We start from the raw sequence: 26,708 nt of genomic DNA, 5'->3' as shown, positions 1-26,708 counted from the left end.
AATATAAAGAGGCGAGTCAATTCAAAGTCGTGCTGGATCTCGAGTTTCGATCAAAAAGCACCAAGAGCACGCGAGTGCATGCGAGCGCGTGAGTATTTGCTCGGTGGGTTCTGCACACCTTCCGTAAGGTGCTGCGGAAGCTAACGCGCGCGATGATTGTTCTCTCGGCGATATGCCTCACAGCGGTTCGCTTCGCATGAAGAGTCTTGAACCGGCGAATGGCAATAAGTCAGCATTACGTGCTTTGCACAAATAGCCCCGATCGATCTTCCTATGCTTCAACATATTTAATCTAAATAATTTGACTAACCCATTCATATATATATATATATATTTGTATGTGTGTGTATATATATATTTCAAGATGGAGAGGAATTTTCATTACATCATTCTAATAATGGAAGTTTGGTTCATTCACTCTAAATGACTCATAAAATTTCTTTTGCCCCGATCGCATCCTGGATTCCAATTTTTTTTTTTATGGAGAGATTTATCCATCGAGCGTGCGTAGTAATCAGTAAAAGCACCATTAGGAGAAAAAAAAAAAGCTTTATGTTGTGAAAAAAATTGCATTTCATATTCTTCCCTAAACTTTAATTCGTTTTCTCTTTTATATCTAATCTTTATTATATGCATGTACTTGTTTATTTCTTCCATAACGAAACACATAACCGATAAACTGTCATCGTTGTGAACTATAATGTCTACTATTTATCACGTCTCATTTTTTTTCCATTTGTAATTTGAGGTAGTACATTAAACATGTTAACAAAATAGATTCTTCATAGGAAACAAAAACAAAAAAATTAAAACAATTGGTTATGATGCGATATTATACAGCAATATAATTGGTCTATGTCATGATATTGTAGTATAGTTGGTTCATAATATCCATGAAGCCTTCGCCATTGGAGATGAAGGAAAGCGAAAGCCCCATGTGTGCTCCACTGTCGGTAAAAAGTACTTTCCACGCCCCGATTTTAAAATCAATGAAAGCACGCGCATAGGTTCCATGCAGCTACCGCGTTATGCTGTGGAAATTAATTATTATCAAACAACATTTTCTTTCATTTTAAGTATCTAAAATGGTCCAATTTGAAATTCAGTACTCGAAATTTTCAGTAATTATTTTTCAGTTTTATCTAAACGGGCATGTACTCGCAGCTTATTTTTCACAAATGAATTAAGTTTAGCCTTGGCAAAAAAACAAGTTGAGTCAAGTTGAAAGTCGAGCTATATAGTACATAAGGTTTGACTTGAAATTACCTGTGCAATCATTTACTTTAAGCCATTACAGTACAGTGTTGAATATATTTTATATCTCAACAATTTATTTGGTTTGGCTTCTAGCTTTTTTCTTAACGACGAAGCCCAAGTTATGAACATAAATCTACATATCAACAAATCCTTAACTAATGCAAAGGATCAGGCAAGACATAAGTCCCCAAATATGAAATAATTTTTGCTTATAAATACGAAGAACCAAACATCCGTTGTGTATCTAGTCTTCATATATTAATTTTTGCTTTCAATTCTCTCGTAACTCTCACGGTCTGAACTTTTGTTTAACATGAATCACTTAGAAGATTCAAAATATGTAAATAGCGTCGTGTACATAATTATACAATTCTTCTAAAAATACAACCTAAATTTTATCAAAGGGTTGCATACCAAAATCTTTATTTTTTTAAAAATTTTGAAAGAGGTAAGACCCCTCATTAGAGAAAAAGGCCAAAATATAGAGGCACGCCTGTCTGGCCATACAGCGCTGTCGCCTCGGTTGGGGAAAACACGGGAACTCGCTCGGTCCCCGCGCCACGTGAGGTCGAGGGGGCAATACATCCCGAGTGGCCAAAGGTATCCACGAGATGCGAGGCAAGGGCGACACGTAGGCTTCGATTTCAGAGCGTCAGCTGTCGTAGCGGTCAAAGCAAAGTGGTGGAGAGGAGGAGCGACGTTTTGGCTAATACGCCCGAACGGGAACGCGTGGGTCCGCGTGACAGGACAACTGAGCAGACTTAGATTAGAACAACTAGACAAATTCCAATCAATGGTCGGCACAACTATGTAGGTGCACTCCACACCGATTTAAATAAAATTGTGTGCCTCCCTCCAAACTGCAATAAAATTTGGGTCATCTATTATGTAGTACTAAGGATGGTCCAGACTTGACACCCAGAAGATAGATGAGTTCTTAAATATTTTAAGCATTTCATCGATGAGAATATAGATACGTAACGAAATGTGGGAACATAAAGCTTCGTGATCAATTTTAACGTGAGAATTACCAAAAAAGTTACAAATTTATTACAATTCTGCCAATTCAGTCCAAAACTGTTTTTTTGGCCAATTGAGTCCTGAATCTTTTCATGTTTTGCTAATTTAGTCCATGCAGCCAATGATGCCAGCAATGATGTGGACATTTTTTAAAAATATTTTAACAATTCTTTGAATTTATTTATTTATTTTTATTTTCTTTCCTTTCTTTGTTTTACCTTAACTGCCAACTGTGGGCCGACGAGGGCATTGTGGCCCTCGCCGGCTTTGGGCTAAGGTCGTGATGCCCTCACTAGATTTGGCCAGGCGAGGTGTCGCGTCCCTTGCTAGCCTCAAGCGAGGGCCCGGCGAGGGTCGATCGGCAACCCTCGCCGATCCTTAGTTGGGAGTTGGGAAAAAAAAGGAAAGGATAGATAAGAAAGGAAAAAAAGAAAAAAGAAATAAAAATTCAAAAAATATTATTAAAAATATCTATGTCAGCACTGACCTTGCCATGTAGGATGGCTAGAGTTTACATCAACGATTTATGGTCAAAATTGGCCAGATAGATTGAATTGGCACAAATGTAAAAGGTTTAGGACTCAATTCGCAAAAAAATAAAATTTAGAACTGAATTGGCACAATTGTATTAGGTTTAGGACTATTTTAGTAATTTTCCCTTATTTCAAGTCTTTGACCCAGGTTCGTACCATTAAACTCTAAACTATGGTCGTTGTGATACCAACACTTCAAACTTTTTTTTGTGTTACCAAAATCTTAAATCATGTCCACTGTTACAACAATAACCCACATGTAACCAAAACCCACAAATTTATACAGTAGAACAAATATCGGATATTGGTCTACACTGCGCAAAGTTTAGGATTTTTTATGGTAAACAGAGGATATTTTTGTCACACCGGTACAAGTTTACCAAAAAAAAGTTTGAATTATTGATGTAACGGTGGGCATAGTTATGATTTCGTGTGATATTTTTCTGTTTCGAACTTCAAAAGAAGAGAGATCAGAGAAAAGAAGTATCATCATCACCATCATCATCATCAAGATTATTATTATTTTTTTTTTGGTAAGGATCAAGATTATTATTATTAATTTGAGAGAGATATAATCTTTTAGGTCAGAATCATATTAATAAAAATAGCGCATGAGCCAAAACTGGAGCAAGTTATGTTTGTCATTGCATTCGAGTAGATTCCAATTCGAAAACTTATTTAAAAATCAAAATGATTTTCTGGTGTATTGAAATTATCACGCACGAAGACAACGACCGTAAGCGCTTGGACAGTGTTCCCGGTCAATGAATTACTAATTTATATCTAGCCTGACAAGCTTGAATTATTGGTTGCGATTCTGGTTGCCAGCTGGTTCGATTATGTAATTCAAACCAATAAAGAGACAATGGGCAACAGCGAGGCATTTCGTGTTTCCTGAGAGGCACTCTGGTTTTCTTCTCCGGCAGGCTTGAAAGCAAAAATCAAGGGCAGAGTCGGAGCAAAGACGAGATGCATCGTCCCATTTTTGGGCATTCTTTTGCCGTGCTCGTGGCACCCATCCTTCTCTCCGTGCTCGCGTTCAAATTTCTCAATAAGAAGAAAGTTGGCGTGAATGGAAATGCAAAAGATGCTGGTTCTGGCGCATCTGGTTCATCAACTGTGACAACGGAAGCTGATTCCAGTGGATCTAGTTCGTTGACCCCACCATCTAGAAATCACTATGAGGTGTTCTTGAGTTTTAGAGGACTAGATACTCGAAAAGGATTCATCGATCACCTCTACAATGGGCTCATCGATGCCGGAATTCATGCTTTCAAAGACGATAACGAGCTCCGCCAAGGCGAGAAGATCAGACCAGATCTTTTGGCAGCCATTAAGAACAGTAAGATCTTGATCCCCATTCTTTCTGTGAATTATGGTGAGAGCAGTTGGTGCCTAGATGAACTGGTTCAAATAATGGAGTGCAAAAATAATAGCACGGGGCATATAGTGTTGCCCATATTCTACAAAGTGGAAGTAGCTCACGTGCGGCATCAAATCGGGAGTTTTGGAAAGACATTTCAGGAGCGTGAAAGCCGTTTGCGCAAGAGGGGCTTTGACCCAATGATTTTGGAGAAGTGGAAGCAAGCACTCATCGAAGTCAGTTCCTTGAAAGGATTCAACGCGGATGGGTAAAAGTTTTCACCAAAACATTCTCTACTTTCTTTGAGTTTGTGTGGATATTTACTGGTTGTTCTGAATACTACCTGCTCCATTTTCTTTCTTCTAGGTTTTTTTAGTAAAGGAAAAGCACTAAGATGTTGCTAGCAGTAAGATCCTGCGATGCATGAGTTCCATAAGTTATTCTTTTGAAGAATTACTATAATGATATTGACCAATCTAATTGTAGATTTTATTGTTATGATCCCATTCGCTTGAATGATATAAGATTTTTTTAATTGAGTTATTACTCTTATGTCCATAGATTTTGTAGCATTGTGCTTCGTCTTTTATCCTGTTTATAGTGTAAGCTACATTAATCTCCATCACAAACTTTTCTATTTGCATATTTATTTGAGATTGATAGTACATCTTATTGGTGGTTCCTTTTTAAAGCTCATAACATCGTATAACTTGCTTGTTGATTGTCAAAGCGATAATTCTTCAAGTTACATTTGTTAAATCATTAACGTCGTCAATTAATTGCTATTAAAAAATTACAAATGAAATATTTCATTGGTTATATATGATGATTACAAATATAAAGAAGGAAAAAAAGATTTTCTTTATTATATATTTGTCTTAATAATGTTCAATGAATTTTCCTATCTTCGATCTATAATTTCTATCTCATACACCTGCATAAGTTGAAGTAATGTTCTTCTTTTGGGGAAAAATCATTCTTCTACTTCCCCGTAAAATCAATATTAGATCAATTATAGTCAAAGAATATAGATACTTAAAAGGAAAATAAAATACAACCTGTTATCATCCCACGGCTCAAAGAAAATTGATAAGAACACGAATCTGGAATGATACTAAATTCACAACAAGAGTAGAAACTTGCAAGCACATAGAATTGCACAAATAAAGAGAAATTTCCTCAATTGTATTAAGGTAGTTCATAATATAGCACTCTGAATGACTTTTAGGACCTAAATTCCTCTTGCGTCAAAAGTTATGACCTATTTATTAATTGATGGCTAAACTCTCGTATTGGGCCGACTTATTGGGTTTTTGCTATTCAAATGCTGTAGAAAGTTTTCAATGTCACGTCCACATCATCCCTAATAACTTTAACAATCAATTAGTTTGAAATTTAAGTCAGATCCATGATTCATGTAATATTCAATATTCATTAGCAATACCCTCAAGTTTCTTCTGGCTCAATAGATTATACTATAGCAAAAATGGAATGTCGGCATGCTTGAAGCAACCACCACCATTTCCCACTTTTAATCTTAGCATATAAGATTATATATGGAGGTGTGACAAATACGATTCTTAAAGTTTTTTTATCCTCAGATTTATGGATTAGAGTATTCTCATTAGATTGGCAATATAAAATTACTATTTCCAGGTATCTGAACTCTTGTCGCATTTAACAGGTATGAAGGAGAATTGGTGAAATTGGTCGTCCGGAAAGTCTTGAATGAGTTGAAGAAAGAGTTTGAGTTGGTTATTTCTGAGAATTTGGTCGAAATCGATAGACATATAAAGAAGGTTATGGAATTTGTCAATAACAATTCTCGTGCCACCCTATTTGTGGGCATCCACGGGATGGGAGGTATCGGTAAGACAACTTTTGCTAAAACCATCTACAACAAGTTGTCCAACAAATTTGAGCATCGTAGCTTCATTGCTGATATTAGGGAATCATATAAGCGTAATGGCCCTGAATACTTGCAAAATCAATTAATCCATGATATATTGAAGCATACTAATCAAGTTTCTAATAGGGATGAAGGGATTAGGTTTATCTCATCCAAGTTTAAAGGTGAGAAAGTCCTAATTCTTCTTGACGATGTGGATGATGATGATCAATTGATGGCTTTGGCTAGAAATCACAATTGGTTTTCTTTGGGAAGTATAATCATTATTACCACCAGAAACAAGAGTATTCTTGACAATGCCGAGGTGGACTACAACTATGAACTTGAGGAAATGGATGAGGATATATCTTCGATTTTGTTTAGTAGACATGCATTTAGAAAGGATGCTCCACCAAGTGAATTTGATGTGCTCACTCGTGATGTTGTATCCACCACCGGAGGGCTTCCCTTATCCCTAGAGGTTTTGGGTTCATTTCTACGCGATAAAAAGCCAAACATATGGAGAGATACGATAAAAAAATTAAGAAAGGTCCCTCACAAGAAAGTGCAAGAAAAGCTAAAAATAAGCTATGATGCATTAGAGTATGGACAACAACAGATATTTTTGGATATTGCTTGTTTTTTCATTGGCACTGATGGGAGAATCGCATCCTACATGTGGGACGCTTGTGACTTCTTTCCAAATGAGGGAATTGAAGTATTGAGATCGATGTCATTAATAAAGGTTGGAGACGATCATGAGCTCATAATGCATGATCAATTGAGAGATCTTGGTAGAGATATCATCTGCAAGGAAAACGAAAGAGAGCCTCAATACCGTAGCAGGTTATGGGACACCAAGGAAGTTATGGAAGTGCTAAGGAGAAATAAGGTAAGCGTGTCTCTTCTTTTATTTCCCTAAGTCCATGTTTTACTGTCAGAGCGATGTTGGTCCTCTACTTAGTGCTTGCTCTAGTGAACAGAGGACCTAGTAATATTATTTCCCTCGTGTCATTTCATTGACGTTATTAGATAGTAAGAGGTTGCTATTTCTTAGCAAGTGTTACAGCTTATCAGAGATTTTTCTTAAACAAGTGTTACTCTTTCGAGTAACAACTTTGAGTCAAACCAAATGATGGATTCAAAGTAATAGAGTCAAAACTATGATTAGTTTCAACAATACAATACAATCACATACTTCATTTTTGTACAAAACAGAATTTTAGAGTATTCAAGTTAGTCGTTGCATGTGTCAAGGAAGTAACAGAATCAATTAGAGAAATACACATTTTTTCAAGATAAAATACCACTGTAAGTATCTAGTAACTAGAAAAAAATCTGAAATTTTCTACTTACATTTTTTAAAACTCAAAATACATTTAGCTTCTGCTGCAAACTCCAGTATCAAGATCTCGATCTTCTCTATTGTTCTCAAAGTTAACCAATCTGCAAAAATTAGAGAAGTGGTCAACGACTTACAATTACAATCTAAACTGCCACACTTTGATTGATTTGCTGCCACACTTATAATCTAAATTTCGAATGAAATGCTGCATCAATCCGAACCATATCTCTCTAATTCTTCTCATTTTATGTCTCTTGATTGGTTTGAAGAATAAACTGGACACGTGGCAAATGGTTGATGAAATAATCACCGAGTAAGCAAAAATGCCCTCCAACATACTCATGCGACTCGCCATCTCACATTCTGCTTCCGATCCGTGCGTTCTTTTTTCCTTTTTTCTCTTTTTTTAGAACTCCCCAAAAGGTGTTATAATCAGGTTGAGTTAATCACATACTTACATTCTAATTAATCCTATAAAATTACGAGATATTACATTACAGTAGAAAATGCGAAGTCTCAAATTTTGTGCATAGCACAAGACTTCTACTATTAGGATCCACAACACTTGGAAAATAGAGAATCTAAGCATTTTTTCCATGCAATATAAGAAGAAGACGCAATATAAAGAAGTTATCAGCCAGAAAAAAAAAAGCAAAAGAAGTTGCATAAAGAAGTATGTGTTATTAAGAAATAAAAATAAAGAAGCGGAAAGACAAATGTACGTAACTTAGGAATATTAACATATAGTCACATAATGTGTCGACGGGGACACAATGTGGAAGGTCATTCAATTTTGAGAATGAATATGGGAAGTTTTTTCATGATGGATGAAAAGTCTAAATTTTACTAACAAAGATTACATGTGCGTTGCATGTGGCTAGAGGCATTTCTCAATTTTTTTAGGTAGCCAGAAAATTGTTGAGTTATGAGTAATGGCATAGCTCCAAGGACATATGATATGTATTTCATCTTTAAAAAAGAAAGAATTTCTGTGTAAGAGAATTTTATTGTACAAGTGAAATTGAGTCCATTCGAAATTTCAAGCTGTCATGCAATGTATTTGATTGGAAAAAGAGGATGAATTGCAAATCACATAACAAGCATACTATTTCAAAAACAAACACCTTCTAAATTACTATTAAAAATACGAAGAAACGTGTCTATTCAAACTTACCCTTTCAAAATACACAGGTGTCTGTTAATGTAAACATAAAAGAAGTAAATAATATTAACTGATACCACTAAGTGCAAAGAAAGAAAAGATCTAAGTATAATACATGTACCGTTAAACAAAGTCATCTACAAATATGCCACTGAAAATGCAAAGAGGAGTGTCTGGTCGGGAAAATTACCAAAAAAGTCCTAAACCTTTTGCAGTTGTGCCAATTCAGTTCTAAACTTTTTTTTTTTTGCCAATTCAGTTCTAAACCTTTTGCAAACTAGCCAATTCAGTCCTTTTGGCCGGTCGGCGCTAACGTGGCCGCCGGCCGGCTGACGGGCCGCCGGCCGGCGTCCACGTGGCAATATTTTAATATTTTTTTTATTATTTTCGAATTTTTTTCATTTTTTTTGTCTTTTCCTTCTCCCCCCTGGCCTGTCCGGCCAGGGGGGAGGCTCACCGGCGAGGCGAGCTGGGCCCTCGCCGCCGCTCGCCCAGCCAAGGCGAACTCCGCCTCGCCGGAGCTGGGCGAGCTTGCCATGGCTGGGCGAGGCTCGCCAGATCTGGGCGAGGGCGGAGCTTCGCCTTGGCTGGGCGAGCTTGCCCAGCGGCGGCGAGGGCCCAGCTCGCCTCGCCGGAGCTGGGCCCTCGCTGGCGAGCCTCCCCCCTGGCCGGACAGGCCAGAGGGGAGAAGGAAAAGAAAAAAAAAAGAAAAAAGGAAAAAAAATTCAAAAATAATAATAAAAATATTAAAATATTGCCACGTGGACGCCGGCCGGCAGTCAGTCGGCCGGCGGCCACGTCAACGCCGGCCGGCCAAAAAGACTGAATTGGCTGGTTTACAAAAGGTTTAGGACTGAATTGGCCAAAAAAAAGGTTTAGGACTGAATTGGTACAACTGCAAAAGGTTTAGGACTTTTTTGGTAATTTTCCGTGTCTGGTCCAAGATGTAACTTCCAAGAGAGGTATCTATTCAGCAAAATATATGAATAATGTACCATTTGTTAAATGTCATTTTTTGAAGAGTGTCATTTTTTGAAGAGAAATGTCTTTTCATGCAATAATAAAGTCAATGACACTAATCGATGGGTACTTCTGTTTTGAATTCGAGAAATAACAGAAATTTAAGTAGAATAACAAACGAACCGTATCAAAAATAAATGGAGCCTAACCAACCATTAAAAAAATTTGAAAAGTGATGCATCTTTAAATGTAATAGTTTGAATAGATGTGTTCGTTAATGAGAGTATGGATGGAAGCTCTACCTATCTAAGTTATCTAAAATTGCCGTACTATTTTGATGAAGTAAATTATATTAGCAATATATTATTTTGAGATCTTATTGTTATCATTCAAAATATAGTGTATGGTCAAGAATAAAGACCAGAAAACTAAATGACTTCGTTTAGAGGAGTAATGAACACTTGCCAACAAATATTAATGATCTCGACAATTTTACGGAAGAATAGTAATTACGATATCTATGCATACATAGACATATGTGAAAGTTGATTCCCAAGTCAAGATTTCCAGGAAAAGTGTATACAAGAATTCTTTTTTAGAGGTGAAATTATAGATTTTTTTACAACGTTACATTATACTCCTATAAGAATACATATTTGCAATGATATGTTTTTAACTATACTTTAATATTTAATTTGAGAACCATGTATTTTCAACAAAACATATATTAACAAACATACATCTTCAATCCCATAATTATAAAAATTTTAATGGTGAAGTATTATCAAAACGAACATTTTTAACATAATACTTATTAAACTTGAAAGTTGAATATTTTAACGATACATACATGACCTTTTTTTTATATATAGAGAACCATTGAAGTTTACATTTGAGTGATAAAATAACTTTACACTCACAACTTTTTTAGAAATTTATAAAAGAACGATAATTAGAAATAAAACTAAACAACTTCACAGCTATATGCTTACACAGAAGTAATATTAACATAATATAATTAATCTTCATGTCCAATCTGTCTATTAGCAAGATCTTATTAATCTATGGGCAAATTGATCAAAAACTTAGATGACTGCTATTTCTCTGTAACAAAATCAACACGAAATGAAAAGATAGCATCAAACATATATAGTAATAAAAAGAGAAGTAAAAATTTCAATCTAACATACAATGAAAAACACTCATTGCAAAAATACATGATAAGAAAGGAATGTAAAACACGTGCGTACTTCTTGGGATGGAATTCTCGTTTTCATTTTGCTATGGAGAATTGCAAACAAGGTACATAAGAAAAAGAGGGGTTCTACAATTGGAATTCTTTAGTATTGATACATGTTTTGATGGCAAGTTTGATAGATGTATTCGAACCGTAAGAGTTGTGTTGTTTCACATATAAATTGTTTCCCAGATAAAGGGCATGAGATTTGATAGATGTATTTGAAGAGTGTGTGCATGAAGAGAGGCTTTTTATTGTAATTTTGAAAGGTGCAAATTGTGAAGGGCATAATTGGAAGAAAGAAATTTGGGGACCCCCTTTTGAGCTTCACATTTTTACATAGATTAGATAAATAATATGCAAACACAACCTGTCATGTCATGATGTCGAAGGTGAGAAGCCTACATCATAATAGTATGACATCAAATTTAAAATCGATACATCTTTTCTTACATACAATTGGTCTCATCCCATCATTCGATACTATGATCTACACTGTTTCCTAATTGCAGGGCACAAGTAAGATTGAGGCCCTTTGTCTTCACAGATATTTTGATTTGGGAGGAAGCTACACAGCCTACACAGCTGAACAATTTAAAGAATTGACCAACTTGAGGTTCTTTCAAGTGAACAATGCGAATCTCACCGGAGATTTTCAGAACTTGCTTCCTCAGTTAAGATGGCTCAAATGGAATAATTGTCCCTCGGATTTTGAAGTGACCAACTTTCATCCAAAGAAATTAATCGTGCTTGATCTATCGTGGAATCAGATTTTGAAGGACTGGAAAGGATGGGGTCCACTAAAGGTAAGACCTATAGAAGGTATATCTCTTATAAATAATCACATGTTGTCGACGGCTCCAATTGCACCAAGTTTTCCTTTCTTTCTTTTGAAAATCCTTCCTCATATTATGGATTTTCCTCCAAGCATAAGAGGAATTTTAAACACTTAAATATGCCAGAAGCTTCTGCCCCTTAATATCTTAACAACTAGTCATGCTTACCATTATACATACTAAAAGCAAACTTTTTTTAACTATATTAATTAATATATATAATATAAATACAATACTATGCCTATCTTAACTTTAATCTAAATGGTTTTATGGCTTCTAGTTAATTTCTCCCCATGCAAAAATGTGTTTAGCAATTGTTGTCATATTATAGGGATCTTCTTCGATGGAGAAACAAAAACTTACTGACGGTGACTTGTGTTTTACATACATGCTAAAATTCTAAATTTATTGTTACTTTTAGAGTAAAGGAATAATTTGTGAACTTCTCTGACTTGTTGCACACAATATTTATTCATTATAATTGTTCATTGTTGAAGTCATCGTACAACACAATTACAAAGTAGTAATGTTATATGAGTCATTAAATTATCCTTCCAATGGCGTTTAAATATTTTTAATATAACATTTTTTTTATATCTTGTACATATAGCATTTAATTTTTTTTTTCATAAATAAAGTAGCCATTTATGTTTAATAATAAAATTTGCGTATCTCTAATCAATAAATAACAGCATCGCCATAACTTCAAAAACCTAAATATGTTATTTGCTAATAATTGTAGTTAGCACTTATACATCCCAAAGTTCTCTTTGCAATGATATGCTTAAAAAAAATTATATGTTGGTGTAGCCAAAACACTACTAAAAAGAAACAATTAAAATTATATAAGACAGCTGTGAAGGAGCAAGGGAGCATGGGTATTTTTATCCAATCTCACGGAGGTATCATTTCTTTCTTTCAGATGGCAACCGAGCTCAAAGTTCTCAACCTCGAGAATTGTGATTTGAGAAGAACTCCCGACTTGTCCGCTTTCAAGAGCTTGGAGATTTTGACTCTTGAATATTGTGACAATCTGGAAGAGATTCATCCTTCTATCCAAGACATCAAGACCCTCATCTCCTTGAATGTCAACGGGTGTTCGGAACTGAAGGAGCTACCGCTAGGAGTAGGTAGAATGGAAGAATTAAGGGAGCTTCTCATAAATGACACTAATATACGAGAGATTCCTATTTCGAGAGGTTGTTTGATGAAGCTGGAGACTCTAGATGCCTCAAATTGTGAACAACTTGCTCAACTTCCAGAATCCTTAGGCTCACTTGTGTCGTTAACTCAGCTGGACCTATTAAGGACGGGAATTGAAGAATTACCTGAATCAATTGGTTCTTTAAAGAAGCTCAAGACTCTTGATGCCTCTTATTGTGCATCATTAGCCCACATATCAAGCTCCATAGGCAATCTAACATCTCTCTCTCTCCTTGACCTAAGGGGATGTAGTAAACTTGCTCAACTTCCGGACACCATAGGCTCCCTCGTGTCTTTGCGGAGCTTATCATTATCAAAATGCCACTCGCTGAGAAAAATCCCAGACTCGATCGGAAAGTTAGAATCATTGACTGAGCTACATTTAGAATCTACAGCAATTGAAGAATTACCTGAGTTCATTGGTTCTCTCAAGAAGCTCAAGACTCTTGATGCCTCTTATTGTGTATCATTAGCCCACATATCAAGCTCTATAGGCAATCTAACATCTCTCTCTCTCCTTGATCTAAGGGGATGCAGTAAACTTGCTCAACTTCCGGACACCATAGGCTCCCTCGTGTCTTTGCAGCGCTTATCATTATCAAAATGCCACTCGCTGAGAAAAATCCCAGGCTCGATCGGAAAGTTAGAATTATTGACCGAGCTACATTTAGAATCTACAGCATTTGAAGAATTACCCGAGTCCATTGGTTCTCTAAAAAAGCTCAAGACTCTTGATGCCTCTTATTGTGCATCATTAGCCCACATATCAAGCTCCATAGGCAATCTAACATCTCTCTCTCTCCTTGACCTAAGGGGATGCAGTAAACTTGCTCAACTTCCGGACACCATAGGCTCCCTCGTGTCTTTGCGGAGCTTATCATTATCAAAATGCCACTCGCTGAGAAAAATCCCAGACTCGATCGGAAAGTTAGAATCATTGACTGAGCTACATTTAGAATCTACAGCAATTGAAGAATTACCTGAGTTCATTGGTTCTCTCAAAAAGCTCAAGACTCTTGATGCCTCTTATTGTGTATCATTAGCCCACATATCAAGCTCCATAGGCAATCTAACATCTCTCTCTCTCCTTGATCTAAGGGGATGCAGTAAACTTGCTCAACTTCCGGACACCATAGGCTGCCTCGTGTCTTTGCGGAGCTTATCATTATCAAAATGCCACTCGCTGAGAAAAATCCCAGACTCGATCGGAAAGTTAGAATCATTGACTGAGCTACATTTAGAATCTACAGCAATTGAAGAATTACCTGAGTTCATTGGTTCTCTCAAGAAGCTCAAGACTCTTGATGCCTCTTATTGTGTATCATTAGCCCACATATCAAGCTCCATAGGCAATCTAACATCTCTCTCTCTCCTTGATCTAAGGGGATGCAGTAAACTTGCTCAACTTCCGGACACCATAGGCTCCCTCGTGTCTTTGCAGCGCTTATCATTATCAAAATGCCACTCGCTGAGAAAAATCCCAGACTCGATCGGAAAGTTAGAATCATTGACTAAGCTACATTTTGAATCTACAGCATTTGAAGAATTACCCGAGTCCATTGGTTCTCTCAAGAAGCTCAAGACTCTTGATGCCTCTTGTTGTGCACAATTAGCCCACATATCAAACTCCATAGGCCATCTAACATCTCTGATTCTCCTTGACCTAAGGGGATGCAGTAAACTTGCTCAACTTCCGGACACCATAGGCTCCCTCGTGTCTTTGCAGTGCTTATTATTATCGGGATGTCACTCGTTGATAGAAATCCCAGTCTCCATCGGAAAGTTGGCATTATTGACCGAGCTGCATTTAAAATCTACAGGGATTATGGAATTGCCTGAAAGCATGAAGAATATGCGGAATTTGAGGATGTTGGACATTAGTGGAACTCCCATGACAGAATTACTTGATGATCGGGAAATATTGGCAGAACTCCAAGAGTTGAAAGCTTCAGGAGGAAAAAATCCGGAAGGACCAGGTGAACTGGTTTCGCCAAACAATCTTGATTTAGACAAGCTTCAAAAACTGTCAGAACTGCGCTCTCGCGTACTTGCTTTAGGTATTACCTGCCAGATCCCGCAATTGCCGAATCTTTCCCAACTAACCTTTCTTAAGAAACTTACTCTTCCTGATTGGCTTGAATGTCTCCCGGACCTTTCTATAACACCTCGTGGAAAAGCTGTGAAAATTGATTTTGTAGTTTCCACAAGTTCAAACTGTTAGTTTTGCATTCTATTTACATTTTGTTTTGCAATACAGTTCTCTTAAAGCGTCCCAGGACTTCTCCTGCCAACAACTCAGCCATGGTCTACCAAACAGCAGATTCTGAACATGTTTTGAAGAGACCAAGACCTTTTGGAACATCAGATGAAGTACTTATTTCATCTTGCTTTTTCTTTATCGTTCTTTAGTTATTAACGGATGTTCCATCTACAAAAATAAGTATTTTACTGGTTGATCAATTATCTGTTATATATGGAATGCTTTCCTCAACATTCGTAACTAGATCTTCTCAAACTTGTTACATGTATTGCTTGCTATTTTAAGTCTTATGTTCATGTAAGTAGAGATTTTCAGTTTTCCTGAATTGTAAAGTGAAGCTAGAATACATCGCCCCGTCTTTTGTATTTCTCTTTCTTAATTATCTTTCTGTGCATGCCATTCCGAAAGTGCTCTAACTTTGGTGCTATTGCGGCATATGATCATGCATTGAGAATCTTCAGGAGAAACTTTTAGTTTTGAGGTTTCTAAATACCCTCAACTAGATGATAACCTAATGAAATAATTGAGGATGGGAAGGATTACAAGAAAGTCTGATGGAGAGAGAAAGGAGCAAAAGGGCTATGGTTGTCAATTCGTGTCTGCTTGTCTTAATTGTGTTTGTGAAATTGTGTCAATTCATCATGACTCTATTAGACATGTCAAACCATTGAATTAGACGAAAAACATGTAAATATCTAGTCAACAAACTGGTTAAACATATTGTGATGTGTCATATTGGGCTGTGTCTGTGTTTTTTGTGTTTGGTATTGTTGTGTAAATGGTCTGTGTCAAATATTGGCAGCATTAATAAGGAGCGCAAACTGGGTAGGTGTGAATTACATCTTCTCCCGTCATGCATGCATTGTGCTCATGCATGCTAGTAAAAGAGGGGCTCTTATATAAATTTTGCATCTTTTGATTGCCATGGTTTTGATTAATTTTCAAAAGGACTCACTGGTTTTGTAATCTTTATGGCCTTCTATTAGGTAAATAATTTACCGGTAAACATTCTGCCTGTCACATACAACTGCCAGAGCCTCTGTCAGAATTCTTCAGATGACTTGCCCAGAAATGTAGTCATTACCCTAAGTCAAGATTCACCTGTTAAGAGTATGGATTTCCATCCAGTGCAACAAATTCTGCTGCTTGGTTAGCACATCTTTCTTACTCTATGAAGAACACGTTTTGTGCTTTTCTTCAGTTGGAGATACTTGTTCCTGTTGTAGGCCATAAGTTTATGCTTTGGTTCATGGAAGATTGCTTTTTGTTGTCCTTTTGACAGTAGCTTCAGCTATTTGAAATCATGGGATCTGATTCTTCAAATTTTCTGCTTCAATAATTTTTAGTGGGAACAAATATGGGCGATGTCATGGTATGGGAAGTAGGCAGCCATGCAAGGATTGCTTTGAGAAAATTCAAGGTTTGGGATCTGGGAAAATGTTCAATGGCGCTGCAGGTATAGAAGTTCAATTCTTAATAAATCACAGTATCTTGTTTTTGGCAATGTGATTATGGGTTTTGATTGTTTGTAGGCTTCTCTGGCCAATGATTATACAGCATCGGTTAACCGTGTAATGTGGAGTGCTGATGGAAAGTTTTTTGGTATGGGCAGATGTCACCTCTACTTGTATATCAACTAGTAAATTAGGCATCACATAGTTGCAAATTGATGAAAAAACTAAAGCGCCGAGAACCAGACTTCATTGCAATATTTTCGGGAAGAAGTGCTCATATGCTGCTATTACTGATGATTTGTGGTGTTCTCCTTAGGGGTTGCTTATTCCAAACAAATGGTGCATATATACTCATATCATGGTGGTGATGACATAAGGAACCACCTTGAGGTTTGTTGCTAAACATGGAGAGAAAAATTATTCTTCTTTGTTCTGCTGACAATTGCCACCTAAATGAGAGTTCGACTTGATTTTGACTCTAACCTATTGTCTGATACAGATTGAGGCTCATGTTGGAAGTGTTAATGATCTTGCCTTTTCATATTTAAACGAACAGTTATGTGTTGTGACCTCAGGAGAGGACAGGTCGATCAAGGTATATTTTGATTGTTTTCCTCAGTGTTATAGTGTTGTGCTGTTTGATTCCTTTTAACCAAGCTAGTAATTATGCAGGTATGGGATACAGTGACTGGGGCTATGCAACGGAGTTTCGAGGGTCATGAAGCACCTGTATATTCCATATGTCTACACCGCAAAGAAAATGTTCAGGTACCTGGTTATTTTGTGTACTAACAAGGACACACTGAAAGCACGACCAATCGGCATGTACCCTTGACTATTCACTGGACTTCTGTCTGCTAAAACTTGGTTAGGTGAAAAATTTTGGTTCAATTTGTATGAGAAGTGTGAATCTGTGTTTTAATGGACCTTGTTCATTTCAAGGGTTTTCAAGTCTTCCCACTTTTAAACTGTCTTGATTAGAATGTGCTTCTTAAAAATGATGACATGGTCTAAAGATCAACCTGCAAATTTCATTCTTTTGGGCAATGCTATTAGGCATTAACAACTGCATAAAGGTCTTCACAATAATAAACTTTCTGCTTAATTATGTGTTCAGAAGGAAAATTCTTCTGCTTCCATCATTTGTTCTCCCTTAGATGTCTCCTCCAGTTATGATTAATTAAATTTATAATAGAAGGCTGTTTACTGTGTGTGAGTGGAGCGGCAATTGGCGATGTTATTTTCTTCGTTTTAAATTTTTTAAACAATTATGGTTGTGTGCACTCTATTACAAAGAGATTTTATGATAACCCATCATTCTAGGATGCTATGTTATCATAATTAGAGTTTTAAGTGGATGGGCTCTATCCTGGCATGTTATTGAAATGGGTTATACAATTTTTTTCGTGTAGTTCATCTTCTCAACATCAGCAGATGGGAAAATTAAGGCTTGGCTCTATGACAACAAGGTGTCAATAGTTGACTATGATGCACCGGGTCCCTCTTCTACCAAGATCGCATACAGCGCCGATGGAACAAGGTTCAGACCATCAGCATTGCATTTCAAGCTTGATTTCATACTGTGTCATTCTTTTTGACCGAAATAACCTAATTTAGCGATTTTATTTGGCTATAGGTTGTTCTCATCTGGGACCAATAAAGAAGGAGAGTCATACTTGGTTGAATGGAATGAAAGTGAAGGGGCTGTCAACCGTACGTATCATGGACTTGGAAAGAGATCTGGTGGGGTTGTGCAGTTTGATACCACCAAAAACGGATTTTTGGCTGCTGGTGACGAGTTCATGGTCAAATTTTGGCATATGGACAATAATAATCTGCTGACAAGTACCGATGCTGAGGGTGGATTGCCGGTAATTCATGGTTGTTAATTTATTCTGACTGAATTTACCGAACCTTTCTATTAAACTCGCTCCTTAAATTTGCAGGCTTTCCCTTGTATTAGATTTAACAAGGAAGGAATTCTATTAGCTGTCTCAACAAGCGACGATACTATCAAAATTTTAGCAAATGCTGATGGGATTAGGCTGCTACGGACAGTGGACAATCGGCCTTTTGATGCTTCTAGAGTCACTCCTGGACCTCTTATGAAGGTAAGCTTTTTCAAGGGTACACTGACTTCATAGAGATGAGCTTGCTACATGTCTTGAATCTTATGCAGCTGCAGCTACCGGCAACTGCAACACTTGGTTCTGGTAATGCTACTGTTGGGGCAAGCCTGGGTGATAGATGTGCTCCAGTGGCAGCAATGGTTGGTATGGTAAGTGGTATCGTTACTGCCTTAGGTAGTCAAATGTTTTTAAGGAGCTTTTTTTGTTGCTTACCGTGTTTTGCTTGAATGATGTAGTAATTGCACTCGTACGTGCATGTTCATTGGACATCTTTTAATGATATCCTCTCTTTTTGAGCTCTACAGAACAATGAGGGCATGGCCGATGTGAAGCCCAGAATTGCTAACGAGTCAGGAGACAAATGGCAAATTTGGAAACTGACAGAAATCAATGAACCATCACAATGCTGCTCCATGAGGCTACCTGATGACTCAACAGCTACGACGGTACAAATGATTGCCAAATTAGGATGTTCTTATGCAGCATTTCTTTTCCTCATTTATGTGGACCCAATTCTTTTCAAAAGCACAAACTTAAACTTTTGCCCTATATCCAAATCTTGTCTGAATTTTTTTTTTTGTCTCATAAAAATTATCAATTCTTACTTTATACCCAAATCTGGCCCCCCTTTTTTATCCATCCAATATTGCCGTTAAAATCTGATGTGTTAGTTCCACGTGTATATTTCTCTCTTTATGCGTTGATGACGTGAAATTTCGGCTCAATTAAATAATTTCTTTAAAAAAATTTATTTTTTTTCTATCTTCTTATTTTCGTTTTCTTCTTCGTCTTTTCTCCCAACCTCTGTGAAGGGAGGTGCTTGAGCTCAGAACAAATGCAACCCATACTCATATCTATTCAATTCAGCAAAGAATCACTGCAAACAATGCCACATCAATGGAAGATCGTTTCCTGGCCAGACGATGACAAAACGAGCCCAAAGCTTTCCCTAAATCCACCGCGACCGCGAGGGCGCAGATCGTTTCCTTCACTCTGAGCCCTATGGTTGACCTCCATTAATGGAGTTTGCCACTCGCGATTCAGGTGCGCAACCTCGTATTTGAGAGGTCATGCGACTCACATATGAGACTATGCGAGTCAAATCCGAGGTCGAGCGACTCAGATTTTAGCTCAAGCACCTCCCTTCATTGAGGTTGCGAGGAAAGACGAAGAAGAAGACGAAAATAAGGAGATCGAAAAAAAGAAGGTTTTTTTTAACATAAATTATTTAATTGAGCCGAAATTCCACGTCATCAATGGAGAAAGAGAGAAATATTCGTGTGGAATTTTGACACATCAGATTTTAACGGCAATATTGAACGGATAACGGGGGCCCAGATTTGGGTACAAAGTTAGAGTTGATTTTTTTTTTAGACAAAAAAAATTCGAATTCTATGGATATGGAGTAAAAGTTAGTGCTTGGGAATTAGGCCATTCGACCAAAAAAAAAAAACAAAAAAAAAGGGAATTGGGCCCATGCGTATCATGTTTCTACTGGATTGCACAAATTTGAATAGGGGTCGCATTTAATGCATTTGCTTCATTAGTTTCTTTCGCATGTGGTCCAGTGAATGATCTTTTAAATCTCAACACTTGGAGGACTTATGTCATCTCTTCATTTGGCCTTTCATCGTTAACCGATTGTTTCAACCATACAAATAGGAAAGGACATGATCAACATTAATAAATCTGTGATTATGGAGTGGCAATGGTGCTTGAGTTTTGTTGGTTGTGGATGTTATGAGTTTTATGATAAGGATGAATAGCGAGATGGATGCTGCCTGATTTAGAGTGTAGCGGTATATTTGCATAACGAGACTTTTTTAGCCTTTGCTTGGAATCCAATGAGATGGATTGTTCTGTGGACTCTCATGGCAGTTGCATGTGGTAAAAGGCACGGATTCTTCACGAGATGAATTTGGCTTTGTACATGGCAGGCAAAGTATATCATTGTGCAACACTTTGATGCTCGTTCGGGAATGCTAAGCTTGTGAATTCAGATACTTTAACTTCGAGTGGAAATTTACCTGCTGAATCTAATTACACAAACGCTAGATGCAAAAGGATAGGTATTCCCAGAAGACACTGTATTTTTGCACGTAGACCGCACAGAGTTCTCTTAGTTCTATAGTGATACAGATAGACGATTTAAGTCAAGGTTCTACTTTTTGCCAGAATTTTTTTGGTAACTGTTTCAACTGGGTTTTGACGACATGTGTATCATATGCTCTGTTCATATGTAAAGGCACAGTATGTAAATATGCCTATGCACACAGATACTCTTGGATAAATATGCAGGCGGAGCTGTGCGTGTCACCGAGTGTCTCTTTGCATCAATTTCTGCATCTATCATTTAGTGCCTAGTAACTTGGGCTCTTTCTTTTTCACTTTGGGTATTACATTTAACTGTCAACACTGAAGCTGATAAAATGAAGCAGGTCTCGAGATTAATCTATACAAACTCAGGTCATGCCATTCTGGCTTTATCATCGAATGCTGTACACAAGCTCTGGAAATGGGCAAGAAATGATCAGAACTTAACAGGCAGGGTAAGGAATCTTTCTTTTCATGAAATTGGCAAGGTATTTCAAGGTTTAGCGCATTCTCAACTACATTAATTCGGCTTCCAAAAAAAAACTACATTAATTCTTCTTTCCAGGCTACAACTAGTGTAGTACCACAGTTATGGCAACCTTATGGCGGGAATTTGATGACCAATGACACAAGCGATACAAATCCTGAAGATGCAGTTCCGTGCTTTGCACTGTCAAAGAATGATTCTTATCTAATATCAGTATCAGGGGGGAAGATCTCTTTGTTCAATATGATGACTTTTAAGGTGAATATTTTCCCAAAGCATGTTTACATCTTCTTTTCAATTTTTTGTAGCACTATCCACAAGGCACGAGATGATGAATTACCCCTTTCTGTTGAATATGCATGTACTATTTCCTTTTCACATTTTTATGGGACCTAAAATTAATTGATTCTATCAAGTGTAAAAAGTATTGAACTCTATTGTTAGGAGTTCCATAAAATCAATTGTTCTGATTTTCATGTGGATTATTTGGTAGAGTCCAAAGTGCAGCATATGCCCTTTTTTACTTGCTAAGTGAGACAAGGGTTTTTCTCCATCTGTAACGGAATCTTTTTGCTCTTACTGATTAAAGAAAAGAAGGCAAGAGCCTTTTTCACCCATCTAGAAATCTAATGGTCGAACTTGCTCTTCCTCTCTCTCTTTCCAAAGAAGGGAGATGCCATTGAGACAAGTGCCTCTTGGCACATTTGTCCTACTTTTACTTATAAAGTTGTTAATACTATCCTGGTGATATCCAGACGATGACAAAATTTATGCCCCCACCACCACCAAATAATGGCATTATTGCAATAGGAATGGAGGACTCCTCTATTCAAGTTTACGATGTTCATGATGATGAGGTGAGACCTGTTTTCATTGTCGTTGAAAGATAACCTTGTTATTATCTGCTACAAAGTTATGGATATTGTCTGTTTCACTTTCTCAGGTCCAGACAAAACTAAAAGGACATAAGAGAATAGTCATAGGCTTTGACCTCTCAACTCCCTTAACTGTTCTCGTGTCTTCTGGCTCTAACTCTCAGGTACCACACCACCGCTTTTTCACTCGTTAAGTGAGACAAGGGCTTTTCTCTATCTTCAATGGCATCGTGATGCTCTTACCTAGGAAGCACGGCGGCTGTGTTGGTGTCGGAAACCGACACGCGGTCAACAGGTGTCGGACGCCAGCGACACGCGAGTCCGGAATTCCGGCACGAACGGGTCAATTTTAAAAGTTTTCAATAAATTATGGGTCCGGAATTCCGACACGCACGGGTCAATTTTAAAAATTTTCAATAAATTATGGGTCAAAATATAAATCTATAAAAAAAACAAAAGAAAAGGGAGAACAATGAATATTTGATATGCTAAGTGAAGCAGAGATTGAAGAGGATCCAGAGAGAGAAGGAGGAGGAGGAGATGAAGATGGAGGAAGAGGAGAGAGAGAGAGAGAGAGAGAGAGAGAGAGAGAGAGAGAGAGAGAGAGAGAGAGAGGTGTGGGAGGTTGCTTTGTTAGGAATACAGAGAGTCACATTCTTTCTTCCATTCTAGCTTTTCTGGCCTTTCTTTTTCGCTGTTGCGTCTTCTCTCTCTCCTTTATACACTCCACCACCGCACCCAGGTGTCTCTCCCTCTCTCTCCTCCCCTTACCGGAGCTGATTGCCCGCGCCTGACTCCGAACCTCCGGGGGGTTCAAAAAAAAAAAACTTCCCTTCGCTTCAGGTCTCTCTTTACCAAAGTAGATTTCGCACCATGCGCGTGACGCTGGGGCCGCACTTTCTCCTTTAGTATATTATCTGTTGAATTTTTTTCTTCTTTTCGAAAAAGAATAATTGAATCACATTGCATAACTTCGATTTGAAGAAAAATAAAGCCAAAAGAATGATAATTTATCATGTATATATGTAAAATATATATATTTAACATACAACATGTCCCAACGTGTCGGAATTCTTTATTTTTTAAGAATTGACTTGTCAACGTGTTGCGTGTCAACGTTGGTGCTATTTAGGCTCTTACTGACTAAAGAAAAGAAAGCGAGAGCCTTTTTTCACCCATCTAGAGATCTAATGGTCGAACTTGCATGCAATTGAGGCAAGTGCCTCTTGGCACATATGTGCCACTCTTACTTATAAAGTTGTTAATACTATCTTGCCTGTTGATATCCAGACAATAACAACATTTATTCGCGCACGACAAGCAGCAACATTTCTGGCATTCCTTCCTGGAAACAGTTTCATTATTGCAATGGGGATGGAGGACTCCTCTATTCAAATCTACGATATAGTATCTCGTCAGGTGAGACCTGTTTTCATTGTCGGTAAAAGTTAACCTTGTTATCCGCAACAAAGTTAATGGTTATTGACTGTTTCACTTTCTCAGGTCAAGGTAATACTAAGAGGACATCAGAAAAGAATAACAGGCCTTGCCTTCTCTAATGTCCTAAATGTTCTCGTGTCTTCTGATGCTGACTCTCAGGTACCAGATCACTGCTGCATATTACTTTCCAAGTAAACATGCCTAAGTTTTGGGCAGAGAGAGCAATGTAGTTTAAAGTGCTCCAAAAAAAAGGGTTGATGTTCACTCTGGATATATTGAATCATTGATGCTTATGTCCTCAGCATACGTCAGGTCATGAAGGCATCCTTTACCGGCAGAATAAATCCTTCCAGAAAACTTCATCTTCTGTGTTGACAAATTAATCCCATCCCATTAACTACGAAAAAAGAAGCTATGATGTCCTGTTGTTGCTTACAATAGACGATCGGTGTGATTCTGAAATACAAACACAAACGTAGAATTTTATTCTTTCATTTATGCATCAATGTTGATGTCCCCTTTGATGGTTGTCTTTCATCACTGCAGTTGTGTGTTTGGAGCACTGAGGGATGGGAGGAGGAGGAGCCGCCTAGTAAGTTTCAGCAGATGCTGACTAGGCGAAGCACAGCTCCTCTTGCTATTACTCGTGTTCAATTTCACGTGGATCAGATACATCTGCTGGTGGTTCATGAAACACAGATCGCCATATATGAAGCTCCTAAACTAAAATGCCACAAGCAGGTATTGAAGATTTTTGTTGTTGTGCACAAACCAATCTCTTATCTCATCCTGATTGCATAAAAATAACAAAATATTAGGTAGTATGAGTTGCTTAGTGCCAAAAGTACTCTTTTTGATTCGTTGTTCATCGCAACTAGTGGGTTACTCGAGAAGCTAGCGGTCCAATCACAGATGCTACATATTCATGCAATGGCCAATCAATATATTTGAGCTTTAAAGACGGAAGCATCGGTGTTCTTACTGCTTCTGAACTCAGATTGAGATGCCGTATAAATCCTGCCGCTTATATCCCTTCAAACCCCAGGTAAGTTGGTTATTGCTGCTCAGTTAACCTCATTCCTCTATGAAAATGGCAAGTCTCATTCGCGAAGTTCCAATAGTCTCGCAAGTTATTCATCCCTCACTGATGGATTTGGCAGCTCGAGAGCCTACCCGCTAGTCATTGCAGCACATCCATCTGAACCTAACCAGTTTGCACTAGGGCTTACCGATGGCAGCGTCTATGTGCTTGAGCCATTGGAATCTGAAGGAGAGTGGGGTACTTCTCCTCCTGTTGAAGATGGAACTGGGCCTAGCATGACCTCCGGCGCAACCAGTTCAGATCAACCCCAAAGGTAGTGCAGGCCATGTCTCTTCCTGTGGAACATTGAGCATTAAAATGTGGAGCCGGTTTTCCTTCGCCGGACTCGATTCAAGTTTTTGAGGGATGCTGCAGAGGGTAGATTTTCCAGCCTCGGGGGTACTTCCTCTGGACATATAGTTCAGTACAGTATGCCTTGAGTGGTACAATAAGCATCCTATTCGACTTCTCCTCAAGTCTTGCGGTGATAATTTGTTTTGTTGTGTTCATTTAGGCTGATTTGAAAGTGTAAAAAAGAAGAACATGAGATTAGGGTGTTGCTTAGAAGGCGTTGTGTATTCAAGCTGGAGGCAGATATCCAACTTTAGTTCGCAAGCTAAAAGCTCGGTCTCAATGCTTATGGTTACAAAGTTTGAATTAATGAGACAGAAGTGGAATGAACGCATATATGGAAAGAAATTCCGATAACCATAATTCATGATCTTAGTGTATCTAAGCCCACGCTAACCCCATCTTATTATTCTTATTATTATTTATCCGTTTTTCCTCTTTTCTTACATCTTTCGTCATTTTTTATTATTATATTTTCCTTTTTCAGCCCGTCGTCCTCTTCAAAGTAAACTGAGAATCTAACCAGCTCATTCGTAGATTAATACGTTAAATCTATGGATATTCATAACACGAAATGGAGAAATGTCTCAAGAGATTGACCACGAACACCACAGAGACGTCACAGGACGTCAAGGATCGAATATGAATGTTAACTGACTAACTGGTAGCAAGTAATCTATGCTAAAATTTCTTCAGAAGAAACTTGATCAGGAATAACGTATCTTAGAGACATTTCATCCAACGGTCTATGTGCACCGAAGGGATTGAGTCTGGTCCTGAAATCGAAGTTACATTTTCGCCCGAAATCAGTGTCAGAACCACAAAACCGTTACAAATCATCAAATTACAGCCTAGATCATCAGTGATCTTCACGAGTTACATGAAGGTGGTTCAATCACGCATCTTTCCAAAACAGGGCAAGAAAGAGGGGAATGGAATGCGAAATTACCTTGTCAAGGAGGAGCTCTCGGTTGCGATTACTGGTCAAGCTTGCACGAGGAGGATCTGAGAAGTGTCGCCCGGCGAGAGTGCGCGCCGGCGATGAAACTTCAAACACGAACGATTTGCTTCGAACCTTCACTGCCGAAATTAATGGGCAATATAGTGAGGAACGGAATTGATGGGCCTGGTACGAGACATGGTCTGGTTTCTGGGCTTTTGTGGGTGCGAGTAATGCAAGTTGGACTCAATAAATTTTCATGGGCCACGGGGCTTGGCTTGGACGAATTGGATCGAGCCCAGCGCACTGAATGAATATCCTTCTCAATTAGTCGATGAATTGACGTCCTTGGGTTATTATTTTTTTGCATTTTTCATTTTGCGTTCATTTATTCATATTTTTTAATTAAAAAACTGCCTAAATTGCCAATATTGCTGAATCCGTCGACTAAAAATAGGTGTCGATTACAGCTCCAACACTTCAAAATTGGGTGAAGCAATTTCCAAAAAGCTGTCGTAATCTTAAAGGTGCTATAATTGCAAAATGTTCGTTGAACACCTTATAAAAGCTGCAGCACCCATTTTTCATGGCTGAAGTTGTTGATGTACCAAATAGTCTCATAAAAAAAATTTCTTCGTACCCCTAGCGTTAATTATTTATACTCTTTCCAAAATCATTCATATATTTTTAGATAGTCAAAATATGAATCAGTTATATAGCAATTTCTATGAAAGTCAAATCATTAATTCGAAATCTTGTAGCAAAGAATTATAAAAGGAGATTGGCCAATACC

The 26,708-nt window shown here is 37.8% G+C and overlaps 1 protein-coding gene across 13 annotated transcripts; it reads left to right on the top strand.

The window, feature by feature from the left end:
• Nucleotides 1-3,703: 3,703 nt before the first annotated feature.
• Nucleotides 3,704-25,902, top strand: LOC115684239 (topless-related protein 4-like). 13 transcript variants are annotated; one of them, XM_056306498.1, is made up of 25 exons: nt 3,722-4,441; nt 5,858-6,953; nt 11,278-11,571; nt 12,524-14,861; nt 15,062-15,174; nt 16,051-16,213; nt 16,411-16,520; nt 16,597-16,666; nt 16,835-16,908; nt 17,018-17,113; nt 17,191-17,286; nt 17,931-18,058; nt 18,155-18,389; nt 18,465-18,629; nt 18,704-18,796; nt 18,953-19,093; nt 21,086-21,196; nt 21,307-21,486; nt 21,984-22,085; nt 22,172-22,267; nt 23,394-23,522; nt 23,607-23,702; nt 24,090-24,284; nt 24,422-24,588; nt 24,704-25,421. In XM_056306498.1, exons 1-25 carry the CDS (start codon nt 3,780-3,782, stop codon nt 24,900-24,902), a joined length of 7,149 nt encoding a protein of 2,382 aa, XP_056162473.1. In that variant the 5' UTR covers nt 3,722-3,779; the 3' UTR covers nt 24,903-25,421. The 13 variants fall into 13 exon arrangements, with proteins under 13 accessions (XP_056162479.1, XP_056162476.1, XP_056162473.1 ...); XM_056306496.1 differs by having other exon boundaries at nt 21,086-21,229; XM_030608965.2 differs by having other exon boundaries at nt 3,723-4,441; nt 18,698-18,796.
• Nucleotides 25,903-26,708: the final 806 nt, after the last annotated feature.

This window comes from Syzygium oleosum, unplaced genomic scaffold, assembly GCF_021117445.2.
Source record: "Syzygium oleosum isolate NSW1041296 unplaced genomic scaffold, Sole_v2.1 Sole_v2.44, whole genome shotgun sequence".
Taxonomy (NCBI): Eukaryota; Viridiplantae; Streptophyta; class Magnoliopsida; order Myrtales; family Myrtaceae; genus Syzygium; species Syzygium oleosum.
Note: the sequence above shows the minus strand (reverse complement) of the source record. Positions and strands in the feature narration are given on the sequence as shown.